At 46.0% G+C, this 15,988-nt stretch overlaps 1 protein-coding gene across 1 annotated transcript in view; it reads left to right on the top strand.

Moving 5' to 3' along the window:
• Positions 1-15,988, top strand: part of iqsec3a (IQ motif and Sec7 domain ArfGEF 3a) — a gene marked incomplete at both ends in the record, with an annotated part of 237,932 nt that overhangs the window by 183,599 nt on the left and 38,345 nt on the right. Inside the window, 2 exons of the mRNA XM_083652288.1 lie at positions 1,882-2,004; positions 8,809-8,975. Of these exons, the coding sequence (XP_083508414.1) occupies positions 1,882-2,004; positions 8,809-8,975 (290 nt within the window). The remainder of the gene's footprint in view (positions 1-1,881; positions 2,005-8,808; positions 8,976-15,988) is intronic.

The following is a 15,988-nucleotide window of genomic DNA, read 5'->3' as shown; positions in this document are numbered from 1 at the left end:
GGCGCAGCCACTCCTGAGTCTCTACCCTGCATGGTGCATCCTCTCCTGAGTCACTACCCTGCATGGTGTATCCTCTCCTGAGTCTCTACCCTGCATGGTGCATCCTCTCCTGAGTCTCTACCCTGCATGGTGCATCCTCTCCTGAGTATCTACCCTGCATGGTGCATCTTCTCCTGAGTCTCTACCCTGCATGGTGCATCCTCTCCTGAGTCTCTACCCTGCATGGTGCATCTTCTCCTGGGTCTCTACCCTGCATGGTGCATCTTCTCCTGAGTCTCTACCCTGCAAATAAGCGTGCGAAATGCACAAATACATAAAAGCAAAAGTCTTATCAGATGGGGGACCCTTGGACAAAATCTTATCTTATCTGTGGTCTAATTTGTATCAGTTTAGGAGTCCTTGACATGAAAAGGTTTGAGAACCACTGCTATAAACAGATGACATCAGAGGCAAAAGCATTGTCTTCACAGCTATGTATTGTAACAAATTGTTGTATATTGTAACATAAATAGACTATAGACTGACGCTTGTACACTTGCATCACAGTTAAAAAGATGGCGTTTATCTGGAATGAGTGAGGTTAGGCTTGAAGTAAGCCCTTGTTCACACAGGACACTGAACGTAAGTAGAACTGAAGCTTGAGGCAGGCACAAGCTGAACTGACGCCTAACCGTTCACACAAGGACCCTTCTCGTTTCCTCTCAGCGCCTCCTCGCCGTGCCTTGAACCTGCCCACAACTCCCATTGACTTCATGCCTGGCAACTTCAAGCTTGGAAAATAGGCGTGAATCCTAAACGATCGCTGGAGCAAGGCGTGAGCGTGGCTTCAGCATGACGCGCACGGGTGGTGTGAATGGCTTTGCCTGTTAACAAAAATTAAACTTGTGGGTTCAGCGTAGGTTGAGCGTAGGTTGAGCGTTGCTTCGGCGTATAGTGTGAACAGGGGCTAAGCCACATGAAAACCAATTCAAGTATGAAAACTTTCATAGTTTGATTATCATTCCATTGTGTGCCTCGGCAGAACATCTCACATCAAAGCATGGAAACTTTCAGAACCCCCAACTCATCTCCAAAGTCACCTTTTCACTTCAAAACCTCATTCCACCTACAAATTTGCCCACGCTGTAGTTATCCCCCTGAACTCATCGGATAGGACATTTTGCTTTTTTAATTAAAGTCATTAAGCTGGGGTAGTCAGGTAATAGGAGGATTTTCTGCTCGGAGGGATTGTGTGTCTGTGTGTGTGTGTGTGTGTGTGTGTGGTGTGTGTGTCGTGGCACACAGTAGATAGACAGCCCAGCCTTATCCCAGGTGTCCGTGCATGGCTAATCCCTGCAGGAGGCAGAGTGATGCTGTGACGCCGATGAGTGAAACTTCTTTCATCACGAGTCACCATCCGCAGGTTCACCCATCCCACCTCCACAGGGGCTGCTGCCGCCATCTTGGCGGTGCACTGATATGAATGCTAAACAGGCTCCGTAGGGACTTCTGAGAAAGTTCTATTTCACGAGCCAAGGACCACACCATCAATTGAATGCAAATGAGGATGTTTATTTAACAGATATGAATGATGAAGAGAAGACTGCGATGAATGGAGGATGGAGGGCGAACCATCTGCAGCGTTGGGAGGGTTTCGGTGGCAGATCAGCCCTTGCTCCCGGGCATGGCTGCAGACCCCTAGGGGGTGCTGTAGCAGAGAGGGAGTGGAGAGAGATAGAGAGAGAGAAAGGGGAGGGAGGCTGGGGCACATAAACGAGAACGAACAGGTATGCTGGGCAGGTGGGCATTTAAATGGAAACAGGAAGGGGAATGATTTTCTTTATTTTTTCTTTTTTTCTTTCTTTCTTTGTGTCTGCATCTCTCCCTCTCTCTGCTGAGCAGCTGTGTGGTGGATGAGATGGACTTCTCAGGCATGGAGTTGGACGAAGCGCTGAGGAAGTTCCAGGCGCACATCCGTGTGCAGGGGGAAGCCCAGAAGGTGGAGCGACTTATCGAGGCCTTCAGGTAATTACTTCATCCATGGCGGCTGTGAGGGAGTGGGCTTGTTGTGCAAATATTGCAACAGGTAACACAGGTTCCTTTGGTATCACTGTCCATTCAATACGCTTATTTCACATTACACCCAAAGCAGTGTGTAAAATGCAGGAAGTAACACGATATAAAAATTAGATGGCATGGTACTGATATAAATTATTATACAATTTACATCAGCAGCATGCTGTTTAATTTTTATATCATGTTACTTCCTTATTTTAGACACAAAATGGCTGCTTTGGGTGTAATGTGAAATAGGCATAATATTGCTGGTGAGGGGACATGCATGTACTAACTACTCTACCATATCTGACCCCACAAATGCATGAATCGCTGGGGATATTGTTGCACAGAAAGAGAATTCAATGCTAAAAGGAGTTGGATTCTAATATTTATTGTGTACAGTAGTACATATAGGTTAGGTTATTCAAAATGTGTGTGAACACCACACACACATGCTTACACGCATGCATGCGCACGCACACACACACACACACACACACACACACACTAATAGTTGTGTTTTCTTTCTTGTCTTTTGCTTGGCTGCACGTCAACGTTGTCAATGCAGGCCCATCTGAATAGCAAAGCAGCGTGTAATTTCCTCGTCGCAGTTTGTGACAGGGAGACAATTGGCGGTGCAGCTGTGGCGCGGCATGTTAACGTTAACTGTTTTCCACAGACCCTCCCGAGTTACAGCCACCTGTCACCGTTGTCAAGGTGCCCAATGAGGAGAAAAGCGGCGACATTGTCATAGTCGGTGCAGAGAGGTTGGCAGCGGTAATGAGTGGACATCAGGTTGGCACTGCGTGATATCAGGGGGAGGGGGGAGGGGGAGAGGGGGGAGGGGGGGAGGGGGGAGGAGACGAGAATGGGAAGAAGGAGAAGGATAGAGGGGGGAAGGTTTATAAATAACCACCATTGCATAACCGCCACACTCCCTCTCGGGGGGGACAGAGAGAGAGAGAGAGAGAGAGAGAAACCTCAGAAGTAAGTGAAAGGGGTTTGGAAGCAGCATTGTAAGAGAAAGGGGGAAGTGAGTATAAGCAGCCAGCAGCCTCGGTATCTGCTGCGTCAGTGTACTAATGAATGAACAAATGCACTATCTTCAGCCAGTTTTCCATGCCTCACACATATTCAGTTCAGATTCCCCTGCCTGCGTCACTGGGAGAGGAACAGTATTCACTCTCATTCTGTCACATCAAAAGATACACTCACCTTATGTTCTTTGTTCTATCCTATATCCTGTATAACCTCTTAGGCAAAGAAATGTTTTGGTATATATACCTCCTAAATAGTATAAACTTTCTGAAGTCCACCCCCCCAAGAATCCATTTTCATACAGCGGGTAATGATTTATGAATGAGATTCTGTTGATTTTTCAGCATCTTCAGCATTCTCTATAGCAAAAATATAAATAAAAAAGTTTGTTAAACTGCACCAAATGCCAAAAGCTGAGACTGCCAATTCCATTCAACAAGCCGAATTACACACCATTTCACTCTCTCCATTCTGGTTTGTTGTTTTTGTGAGTAAGAGCGAATCAAGGTTGTCACTGCATGGTGCTACATTAGCATGGTGCTACATTAGCATGGTGCTACATTAGCATGCACAGACAGGTTGTCACTGCATGGTGCTACATTAGCATGCACAGACAGAGCTGTCATTATTGGTGGCTGTTGATTCAGGCCTTTCAGACACTGAGATGTGAATAAATATCTGTGTGTAGCCCCGTGATTATCCAGCTGAAAAAAAGGGCAGAGCAGAAGATGCCACAAACCCACGCACAGTCGCACACACCTCTGTGTGTGTGTGTGTGTGTGTGTGTCTTTATGGCATCCGAAAATATAGATTCCATTAATGTGGGATTGCAGCCCCTAGGTGGATATTACATTATGAATAATTACAGTACCAATTACAGTTTACACTACAGTAGAGGGTGCACACACACGCACGTGTGTGCGCGCACACACACACACACACACACACACACACAGTCCCTGTCTCTTTGTCTGTCTCTTCTTTCTCATATACAGAGCAGACAATCGAGCTATTGTATTATAAATCCCATAACCTGGAGCAACAACACTGTATTCATAGTTCATGCTCTTTACAGAGACAGGACAAAGAGCTTGCTGTGAAATCATCATCCATCTCTACTCCCTGTGCTTGCACACTCACTCCACACACAAATGCACAGCTAAATGCACCCACACGCACACACACACACACACACACGCACGCACACGCACACACACACTAAGCCCGACCTCTGTCTCGTCTGTCTGTACTAGAGAAGTGCCGAGGTAAGGGATTTCATATTGCAAACTTCATATTGCCTCTCTTCAGCTTAACAACAGTAGGCCTACCTGCATAAATCTAGCAGTGTCAGCCACTAAACTCACACAGGCTGGAGAACGTCTGGGTGACTGTGGCTGGGGACTTTATATTCAATGGCCTTCCTTGGTATTCAGATTGTGTCTGTAACTATGACAAGTGACCAGGACAACGCGACTCTTAATGTTATTTTATAAGCAATGCAATGAAAAGATGAGAGAATATCATGACAAGGTATGGGAGGAGGTGAGGTTTGTTAAGGACACACACATGCATTTATACACACTAGTTGTCTATCAGATGCATGTTTCCCCGTAACCATGCAGCCTTAGCTGCTAGCTGAGGTAACACTCTTGGGCCTCTATCTTCCCAAAAGCGCTAATTTTGCGTTTGCGCTCGTTTAACGCCATGCGCAATGCAAATTGGAGGCGGACACAAGCGCATGCCTGTGATAATTGTACTGGGCATTGGCTGCCCCATCTCAAAGCAGGCATTTCAGTGCTAAAATGTGGGATTGATGGCATTACCCTATCGTCAGCAGTGCACAATTACTTTGCGCTAAGAGCTTTGAAAAGGACCTCTTATGCGCAAATACCTGGGTGCGCTGCATGGAGATTACGGCTGCGCTCCCAGCGCAGAGAGGTATTTGCGGAGTGGAAAGTGGAATTCCTTTTGGATATGTCATTAACTCATTGAGTGCCAGCCACTTTTGGAGAACGGACGCTCCCAGTGCCAGAGTTTTCAGAGCGTTTTCAGTGATTTCTCGAGGCCCACAGAATATTGTGTGATATTACTATGTAAACACCGAACACGCAAAAAGAACAAGGAGACTCTATTGTATCATCAGCAAAAAAAAGTTTATTGATACCATTTTCCGTCCTTTAGTTATGAGCCGGAGAAGATAGGTCAAAAACAGCAAAAATATGCTTTTCTATCAGGAAGCTGAGATATTCAGCCTTTTGTGAAATGCATTATTTCAAGCACATTCACTGACTCTAGCTAATATTTTTTTGATGATGTGACCTGGTTTAGTTCTGTGGTGCATGCGTGCCCCACCCCCCTGTCCCCCCCTCTCCCCGAGTCAGCTGTAAACTCCTCCCCACACGCACAAAGTCTATTCGGAGCCTCTGTTTTTGTGCCGCGCGGCTCCTGGCAGCTCACAGCAGCAATGAGGAAATGCCCAATGCGACTGCAGGTAAGGGTTGGCCCTTCGGCGTTGGGTGCTGCCTTTCTGGTGTGTTGAGAAACTGTCTATGCAGACAGACAGACAGGCAGAGGAGCTGCAGTTGTGTGCGCGGATTGATTGCTGTTGGCAAGCAGCCCAGAGCCATCATGTAGATGGCTCTGGGCTGCTTGCCAACAGCAATCAATCCGCGCAGCATGAGCGCGGTTTGTCTTTTGATCACGGCTTTGTCAGGCTGCTGTATTCCTGACATTTCTGTCATCTGGAGAGCACTGTCGCCACCTAAGGGTTCTGTAAAATAGGTTATAGACCTCCAATAGCTACTATAGTTGTACAGGAGCTGCGGAAGGCTTTGATCGACGTCCCACCGTCAAAAAACGCATTGGACGTCGAAGGACGTCCGTGGCACTCTACGTCACTATTTAATTGGACGTCGAAGGACGTCCATGGCACTCAATGAGTTAAGCACAGCCTTGCCACGCCAAGACATCAAATTATGCTGCTAAAATTGGGTATTAGCAGATAATTCAGTGAGGCAATCAACTATAACTCACTGAGAAACTTTTATCACATCGCAAAGAGGGAAATGAATTGAGAACCCTTGTGGGACAATGGACATAGGCTATTTACCTTCATAACCCGAAGGGTCATTGGCACCACAGACGATCTGTCAATAAGCTCCCTCTGTCCTTGCACGAGTGAGTACACTCTATTACGCATGGAGAGAATTACAGCATATTGCATGCCTCGGCGAGGCAACCTCGCGCAAACAACCATTGCGAGACGGGAATCTGATTGGTTTTGATTGACGTAATGCCCAGCCTTGCCTGGCCACGCCTGTGAATAATTCTGGTAGTTAAGACCGCCCAAATCCCGTTTGCGCAGGCATTTTGGGGCGCAGATGATTTTTGGCAGAATTGGCATGGCTCTAATTTGCGTTTGCGACAGGTGCCGTGAACATTTCCGCATGCCCGCCGAGAATTGCATCCCCATTTCGGGGCTGTTTTAACTTAGAAATCAGGGGGGTCACGTCTACCAGACAATTATATCACTTTGAAACAGTTACATTTCTGTATAAATCATTACAAGTAGCTCCCGTGAGGTGGGGATGTTTTTTTTTGCTGCTCGGCGGGGGAGCAAAACTCGGCAGAACACCTGGCGGACGGTGCAAGGCGGAACGCTATCTTCCGTGCCTTAAGGCATGCGCAAACAGTGCGCAAAGCGCTATTTAGGGATATCGCCTGTCGGAAGATAGAGGCCTTGGTGTCCTGTAACCATGTAGCCTTAGCTGCTAGCTGAGGTAACACACTTGGTGTCCTGTAACCATGTAGCCTTAGCTGCTAGCTGAGGTAACACTCTTGGTGTCCTGTAACCATGCAGCCTTAGCTGCTAGTTGACCTAGCTGCTAGCTGAGGTAACACTCTTGGTGTCCTGTAACCATGCAGTCTTAGCTGCTAGCTGAGGTAACACTCTTGGTGTCCTGTAACCATGTAGTCTTAGCTGCTAGCTGAGGTAACACTCTTGGTGTCCTGTAACCATGCAGTCTTAGCTGCTAGCTGAGGTAACACTCTTGGTGTCCTGTAACCATGCAGTCTTAGCTGCTAGCTGAGGTAACACTCTTGGTGTCCTGTAACCATGTAGTCTTAGCTGCTAGCTGAGGCAACACTCTTGGTGTCCTGTAACCATGTAGTCTTAGCTGCTAGCTGAGGTAACACTCTTGGTGTCCTGTAACCATGTAGTCTTAGCTGCTAGCTGAGGCAACACTCTTGGTGTCCTGTAACCATGTAGTCTTAGCTGCTAGCTGAGGCAACACTCTTGGTGTCCTGTAACCATGTAGCCTTAGCTGCTAGCTGAGGCAACACTCTTGGTGTCCTGTAACCATGTAGTCTTAGCTGCTAGCTGAGGTAACACTCTTGGTGTCCTGTAACCATGTAGTCTTAGCTGCTAGCTGAGGTAACACTTTTGGTGTCCTGTAACCATGTAGTCTTAGCTGCTAGCTGAGGCAACACTCTTGGTGTCCTGTAACCATGTAGCCTTGGGCCTGTGTCCACCTAGCGTCTTTTTCCGACGTTAAACGCTGGAAGTACGCTGGGAAGCGCTGATCTCAGCGCACAATATAACAAGGAAGCAGTGTGAAACTAACGTTAGTTCAGTGCGGTAGTAGCTTGATAGCTGAAAGCTAACATTAGCAAACAACACACATACAGTGATTTAGCTCAACACTCACCAGAAATATTAAGTGTCTAGCCGATCTGCTCCCACAATTGAGCCTTTCTGTCTCTGTTGCGATAGTTTTTCCATATGATTAGTTGCCAGAAAAGGAGCAGCCGACACCAGCGTCTTTCTGAAAAGTTAAAATATTTTCAGCTGGAAGCGCTGGGAGTCGGGCGCACAAAAACGCCGGAGCGCTGTGAAAATAGACGCTGGACGCAGCGCACTTTCTCTAGACGTCCGTGTGCGCTCGCATACGCTCCCCCCCCATTGGAAACAACTGAAAAAAGACGCTGGACCTGAGGAAAAGACGCTAGGTGGACACAGGCTAGCAACCTGTGTTCAGTTAGCATTGTAGCTACATACTAGCTAACGATGCTAACCAAACATGCTGAATGCTGAATTTCACAAACAACACATTTTAACGTTAACATTACATAATTACATTTTGTGTTCTGTGCTTACCATTAACGATAAAAGTCGCCATTTTGATGTGGCTATGACGTCAACTTGGATAAAGCGGAGCTCTGAATGATAGCCTACTCGAATTTCCGATCTGTAATTCCAAACTGGATGACCGTTCAATTCACTTTTTACAGGTCGGAACCCATTTTTTCCGGCGTTGTCTTGAACGCGGTATAATTAGCACCAAAAGATTAAAGTTGAACATTGATGAAGAACCTTAAATACCTTTTACCAGAGTCCAACTCTCCTGCTTGCCTCCCATTTCTCCTTTCCCCTTTTATAGTCTTTTTAGTCCCCAACTCCATCACTCCCTCTGTCTCTTTGACCCAACTCCATCACTCCCTCCCTCTCTTTGACCCAACTCCATCACTCCCTCCCTCTCTTCACCCATTCTCCAAATGTCACCTCCTGCTTTACTCACCTATTATTACTTTCAAATTGCTCTTATGAAACTGTCTTTCTCCTCTCTTCTCTTCTCTTCTCTTCTCTTCTCTTCTCTTCTCTTCTCTTCTCTTCTCTTCTCATCTCTTCTCTTCTCTGCTCCTCTTCTCTTCTCTTCTCTTCTCCCTCATTTACAGCCAGCGCTACTGCATGTGTAACCCAGACGTGGTGCAGCAGTTCCACAACCCGGACACCATCTTCATCCTGGCCTTCGCCATCATCCTGCTCAACACGGACATGTACAGCCCCAACATCAAGCCCGACCGCAAGATGCTTCTGGAGGACTTCATACGCAACCTCCGCGGTAAGGGACATGCTAGCAGGGTGTGTGTGTGCGTGTGTGTGTGTGTGCGTGTGTGTGTGTGTGTGCGTGTGTGCGTGTGTGCGTGTGTGTGTGTGTGTGTGTGTGTGTGTGTGTGTGTGTGTGCGTGCGTGCGTGTGCGTGTGCGTGCGTGCATGCATGCATGTGTGTGCCTGTGTAGATGCGAGGAGTGGTAAGGGCATATGAAAGAGAGATAAATAATAATTTGCATAATCTGGGAAAGTAATGTGTGCATGGGTGTCACCTGATAAGAGTAAGGGAGTTTTGAGTTCTATGAGCTTGTCACGAAGGCTGAGCCCAAACGCGGTGGCGCAGTGGTACTGTAGCACTGTCGCCTCACAGCAAGAAAGCCCTGGATTTGATTCCCACCTGGGACGCTGTGTCACTCTTCATCTCTTCACTGCCTAGTGGCCAGGTGGGCTATCTCGTCAAAAAGGGCCTTTCTGTATGGAGTTTGCATGTTCTCCCCGTGCTCCCCTGGGGTTTCCTCCATACAATATGGGTATGGACCCCCATGAAATCATACAAAGATCGTCACCTGACCAGCGACAATTTCACAGACCACCGTTACAGTGTGTGTGTGTGTGTGTGTGTGTGTGTGTGTGTGTGTGTGTGTGGTCACTGCATGCAAGTGTCATAGTTTGGCTGTGTGACTAAGCTTGCTTGTCCGGTTTCTCTTTAACCCGAGTGATGAGGAGGTCATAGTCTTAGTCTCCTTCATTCAGACTGATGCTCTGTACCTGAGTGTTGAGAAGGTCATTCAGACTGATGCTCTGTACCTGAGTGTTGAGAAGGTCATTCAGACTGATGCTCTGTACCTGAGTGTTGAGAAGGTCATTCAGACTGATGCTCTGTACCTGAGTGTTGAGAAGGTCATTCAGACTGATGCTCTGTACCTGAGTGTTGAGAAGGTCATTCAGACTGATGCTCTGTACCCGAGTCATGAGGAGGTCATAGTCTTACTCTCATTCTCTCACATTCAGACTGATGCTCTGTACGCGAGTGTTGAGGAGATCAGTCTTAAGCCCAATTTATGCTTTGTCTGCCGACACTTTTGAAACGGTCGCCGACAGAAATGAGGACTTGAATCGACACTTTCAAGTGTCGGCGAGCAGTGTCTGCTACCTAGTGAAATGTCTAGTGTCGCTGACTACGTCATAGTACGTCACGCGCAAGTCTGATTGGCTATATAGACAGCACGCGCTTGACTTCCTTGTTTTAATTTTCGCTCGATTGAAATGAATGAACGTGTCCCCGCTATTTTTATCAGCCTGTCCTTGGTGTATGACTTTGTGAAAATCACAAAGAACACCGTGACCAATTTCCCAGAGAGAGAGGAGGTGAGTTGTGTGGTTGTGTGTCGTTTATATGCGGCTGCAGCCAAGTACGTTACATCTTGGCTCCGAGGTGGTTTCACTGTGCGTTCCCTCTCTTGGCTGTCTAGCGTTCGAGTGTCACGTGACCGTTGAACCGAGGCGAACATTCACTGAAGTATAAATACAACACCATGAGCGACACTTTATTTTTTGTCTGCGACCATGTGCTGAGCGCCACTTTATAATAAGTATAAATTAAGCTTTACTCTCCTTCTCTCACACTCAGACTGATGCTCTGTACCGAGTGTTGAGGAGGTCATAGTCTTACTCTCCTTCTCTCACATTCAGACTGATGCTCTGTACCTGAGTGTTGAGGAGGTCATAGTCTTACTCTCCTTCTCTCACATTCAGACTGATGCTCTGTACCTGAGTGTTGAGGAGGTCATAGTCTTACTCTCCTTCTCTCATATTCAGACTGATGCTCTGTACCTGAGTGTTGAGGAGGTCATAGTCTTACTCTCCTTCATTCAGACTGATGCTCTGTACCTGAGTGTTGAGGAGGTCATAGTCTTACTCTCTATGGAATTATAATAGAATCTATATTCAAGAGGGTGTTCAAGAAATTTGAGAGCATTATTTATCAATTTCACGTTCATATTTTCGACCCTTGGACTCAAAAAGCCCCTGCGTGTGCTCAGATTTACTCTGCTTGTCCTCAAACTATACGCTCGCGCTCAAAACTTTACACTCGCGCTCAAAACTTTACGCTCGCGCTCAAAACTTTTCTTTATGGACAGATTTCATGCACTCACATTCAAATATCATGTCCTCGGACTTCGATTTTGTCTGCTTGTGCTCTCAGTCTATGCTCCCATTCAAATTGAGTGTGCTCTCTCTTGGAATTTCTCCTCTTGGATTTTCTCTTTGCTCTTGGATTTAGAGCGAAACATCAGTATCAAAAAGATAAACCAATAGAAAGCCAGTATAATGTTGACCAATCAAATATCCCTGGGTGGTTTCTGGGTGCATTTGTTTTAGTTTTAGGCTGTCCCGTGTGGGCGGTTTTCTAAACTCCAGTAGGTGGCGGTAATGCACATACATATGTTTGCCAACCGCCATCAAACTCCAAAAAAGAAGAAGAAGAAGGTTTTTTCTACCAACACGCAAACAGTTCATGTTAGCAGGTATCGTTACATTTGTTTATAGTCACGTTATTAGTGTTTAGACATTTGGTAGATGTGGTTTTTAATCGCTATAGTATGACTAGCTCTATAGCCTGGTTGAAACAGGACACCCGGTTTAACGCTATCAGGTTATCAATGTGTTTTACTGTCAATGGTATTTACTGTCGATACTGGCTAACGCAAGACCAGCGATTAATGTTAGTTAGTCGGTATTTTGAGTGTTTATTTTATGTTTCATCGTGGCATTCCTGTTCACTAACGTTACACTTGCTAGCTTTAACGTTAGCTATTGTTAGCTAACTAGTCGTAAACATTAGCTTGCTACCTCCGATTGGAACTGTCTTTCGGCTAGCTATGCTAACCTAGAAAGAGGTCTTTCTCTTTCTAGGTTAGCATAGCTATTAGTTGGCATGCTTTATCAAGGTGAATGCGCTGGGCAATGTTACCATCCATGGCATAATGTGTTGATAAATTATACTGTCGATCGATGGTTCAACCAGCAAATGCATGAGGCCAGACATTAATGTTCGTTTATTACAGTCGGGCCGCCGGTGGCATTTTGTTAGCTAGCGGTATACTCTCATGAGGCATTCCTGTTGTTAGCTACAAGCTCACGTTCTTTTCATTAGTTTTGTTAAACTAACAAGAGCAATGCCGATTGCCGAATCACTTATGTGGCAAACACATGCATTTAAATCCCTTATGTAACTTTCCTAACGACGTTAAATGAGCCACTAGCCAGCTCGGTTCAGGGCTTTATGTATCACGTTAACGTTAAGCCTAGCTTAGCCTGATCGTTACGCGATACACTTATCGTAATGCTATGACATATTATCAGAGCCATTCATAAATCCATCTGGTTATTTGGCATCACTACTGTAACGGACTGTTCAGTGTTGTGATCTATTTGCGTTTGTATGTGAGGCTCTGTTTAGTGTTCACTCAAGGGTTGTTGTGGTCCTGCTGTGGTATTCGGATAATAAAGTCAAGCCTTTTATAACGTTACAGCCTGACTACCGTTTATTTTCTTAACAAAGTGTGAATAGGCGGACCCGAATACACGGCTACATTGGTATCAGCGGTGGGATTATTCACAGTTTTGTTTATTTGTGACGTTAAAGTGCGGAGGAGCCGTGTTAGTGCATTTAGCTTAGCTGCAACAGTATAGCCAGACTGTTCAACACTGAACAGTCTGTTACAATACTAATTTGATTGTTGATTGTGTGTGTGTGTGTGTGTGTGTGTGTGTGTGTGTGTGTGTGTGTGTGTGTGTGTGAGAGAGAGAGCAGATCTAGGTTTTTCTGTCATCTGTCTGTCTGACTGAGGAGCCCAGATCAGAAACGCCATCGAGCAACGACCTCTGAATAATGTAAGTTATGCTATCCTTCAAATGTAAATATAGGGGACTGGTAACTGTAGTAGTTTTTATTAAGTTTACACAAATACACATTCCATCCTAAAAGTATAAATTCCATCGCTACATGTAGGTGTGTTTGCATAGCACATTTTTTAAATCAGATTTCCACAGAGAGGAACATATTAATCTACTAGGAATCTCGCGATTCCAAGGCTCGCCCGCTGCGCGGCCTCGCCCACGCTGCTGGCTGCCGAGCTGGCCTGCAGCTCGCATGCGCAGCTCAGCCACTGCGCGGCCTCGCCCACCGTATGGGCTCACCTGCTCTTATGACATCACTGATGATGTCACAACTTCATCGCTGATGGCATCACAATTGCTCTTATGGCATCACTGATGATGTCACAACTTCACATCTGATGACATCACTGATGACATCAACAGTCTTATGACATCATCGGTGATGGGGGTAATTGAAACAGGGAAACAACTAGTCTCGGCTCCCAGAGGTTTGGTGAGCTGCGCCACCAAACGTCTGGGAATTTCACTGCCAGAAACTGTCTGTCCGAGCCCGGCGAGAACGGCCGGCAGCAGACACGCCTACATTTATTATTATAATTTTATTTGGTAGCGGCAATGCCATTTATCATAGTCCTAACACAGAGCATGAAGCTGATATGCTCCAAACAAAATTTATAGCTGTTGTTTATTTTACAATAATGTTTCCTACCCGGAAGTGGTCCGCTTGCTACTGTGAGTCATCAGCAGGCTCTGTAACGTTAGCCTCGGGAGTCTGTCTTATCGCTGGGGAAAAGACCTCTAGCCGCCGGGGCCGGATGAAACACGTCCTATTAACAGGTTATGTTTGTTTCTAAGTGATTAATATGTTTCTCCGCAAACGCTGCGATGTTTTGCGAGACACTGGTTCTGCATGAGCGTCACTGCGCCCAGAAAGCAGGCCCGCCCACAACACTCATGATTGGTTCTCCGATGCAAGGTTTCCAACAGCGCCACCTAACGTTATGCAAAGATTTAAATAGTAATATTCTCAGTCTTACAGGAGTGAAACGGATTAAGACTGAGGGCTGAGTCTAGGAAACAACAAACATTGCCCACATGTTCCCTTTTATAGATAATAAGATAGATAGATAGATAGATAGATAGATAGACTGATGGATCATCACTGACAGTCCTGGAAAATGATCTCTAGAAAAGAACCCTGAAGTAGAGAGTCACTAACTCCACCCTCCTCTCTCCTCCCAGTTCGAGTACGGCCGGACTCCCAGCCTGAGGACGTCTACATGAACAGCTGATCTTCCTCATGTCCACTGAAGCGTCCCAAAACGTCACTGCAAGAACAGCGTCATTCACCAACGCCACTTCCACAGGACGCATTGACGCCGCCTCCTCCTCCACTCCGGACCCCTCTGGAGCCCGACCCTCCTGGCGAGACCGGGACAGCGCGCGCGCATGCATGCATGCATGCAGTCAGCTGAACGCAGCCAGGACGCTGTGGGCTCCCAGCCTTCTCCTCGAGGCCTGATGGCCGTCTGCACAAGCCACACAACAGCTCTGGGGCTGGTAAGCAGTGCTGGAAGCATTGTAATAGACTAACTGTCCATTAATCTCCTTATCAGGCACCCAGAAGTAACGGGACTAATTTTAGTGTTTTCTTCCAATTTGGGCCAGTAGGCTAGTGTCGGCCATATTGGAATTTTTTGTATTTTCATTCCTTTCATGTTTTTTGTCCTGTCTAGGGTGTCTCCTGTTTCCTGCAATCAGCATAATTATATTTTATATATATATATTTATATTTTATTACCCATAGGTTCCCCAAGGTATTAACTAACTAAACTAATCTTTTACGGCCTAGTGGTGTGCTGTGCTTCGACCCCTGAACAGATGGGTGAAATGATTTGGCTTGACGTGCTTTAGCCTATCTCTTAGACGGTCTTGAATTGTGTGGTGTGGTTTGGTTTTACCCATGTTGTTAAATTATGAGCTTGATCTTATGCATGTGTGCCCAAATGTTTGCTGAATTGCAGTGTCCTCTGGAATGGAGTGTAATATGAAACTGGCCTAACAAGTATTGGTTGTGGCAGTTTGATCTAGTGGGACAAGCTACTGGGAAGAGGGGAGCTGATTTAATCTGCAGAAAACAAAGTATTTTGTATGTTAATGATTTATTCCTAAACTAAATGTTAATAAATGGAAATGTATAAAGTTTACTCCGTCTCTGTGTGTGTGTCTTGGGGATTGAAATAGGTGGTGTCAATTCAAGTGGGCCAGTTGCCCCAGAAATTGTTCAAGTGTGACAAATACATTTCAAATGTGCAATACTTATTGCACTTTTATTTTATTTCATTCTGTTCAGTTGCGCTTAAATTTTGTTTTAGTCTTCAGTGATACAGTTGCACTTTGAATCCTTTTGGGCAAATACGGTTATAATAATACATTTGAATGAAATTTGTGAATGACAGTTTTGAGTCAATTTGTCCACTGTTATTTTCTTCTTCTGGCGTTTGTTCTTAGACTTTCAGCTCCGTTGAGGCGAGCCAGACCACTGTGTCATCGTCCAGGGCAATTAAGCCATGATCACCGTTTGGTGGCCGGTGTTTTGGGCAGCTATTCATTATGTGCTCCACAGTCTGTGATGGGTCCCCACATTCACACTGGGCGCTGTCCGCGAGGCCCCACCTCAGCATGTCTGCCCCGAAACGCCCCACGCCTGTCCTCAGGCGGTTGAGAGTCGACATATTGGTTTCGGGGCAGGTGCTGGCCAGGAACGTCCGTGGGGTCCTTGATGTAGCGGTGGACCCTAGATGGTTCGGCTGACGTCCACTGGTCCCTCCATCTTGCCTTGACCCATGAGGGCTTAGGGATGTCGGCTGGTGTTATCAATATAATGTGATGTACATATTATTACACTACAAGGGTGGCACACAGCAAGTTGTACTTTCAGCTCTGTTAAAATGTTTAGTACATTATGTATACTAGAGTATTGCAATATATCGCATTCTGCATTTTTTTATTGAGTGCTTCAGAATGTTATTGCTGTTTGATGTCAGAATATTTTTTGTAAAGCCTGTGTGTATCTGAGCAGTTCCCAAATGATGGGAGAGTACATGAGTTGCCTACACA

This window comes from Poromitra crassiceps, assembly GCF_964638095.1.
Source record: "Poromitra crassiceps genome assembly, chromosome: 2".
NCBI classification, from domain to species: domain Eukaryota; kingdom Metazoa; phylum Chordata; class Actinopteri; order Beryciformes; family Melamphaidae; genus Poromitra; species Poromitra crassiceps.
Note: the sequence above shows the minus strand (reverse complement) of the source record. Positions and strands in the feature narration are given on the sequence as shown.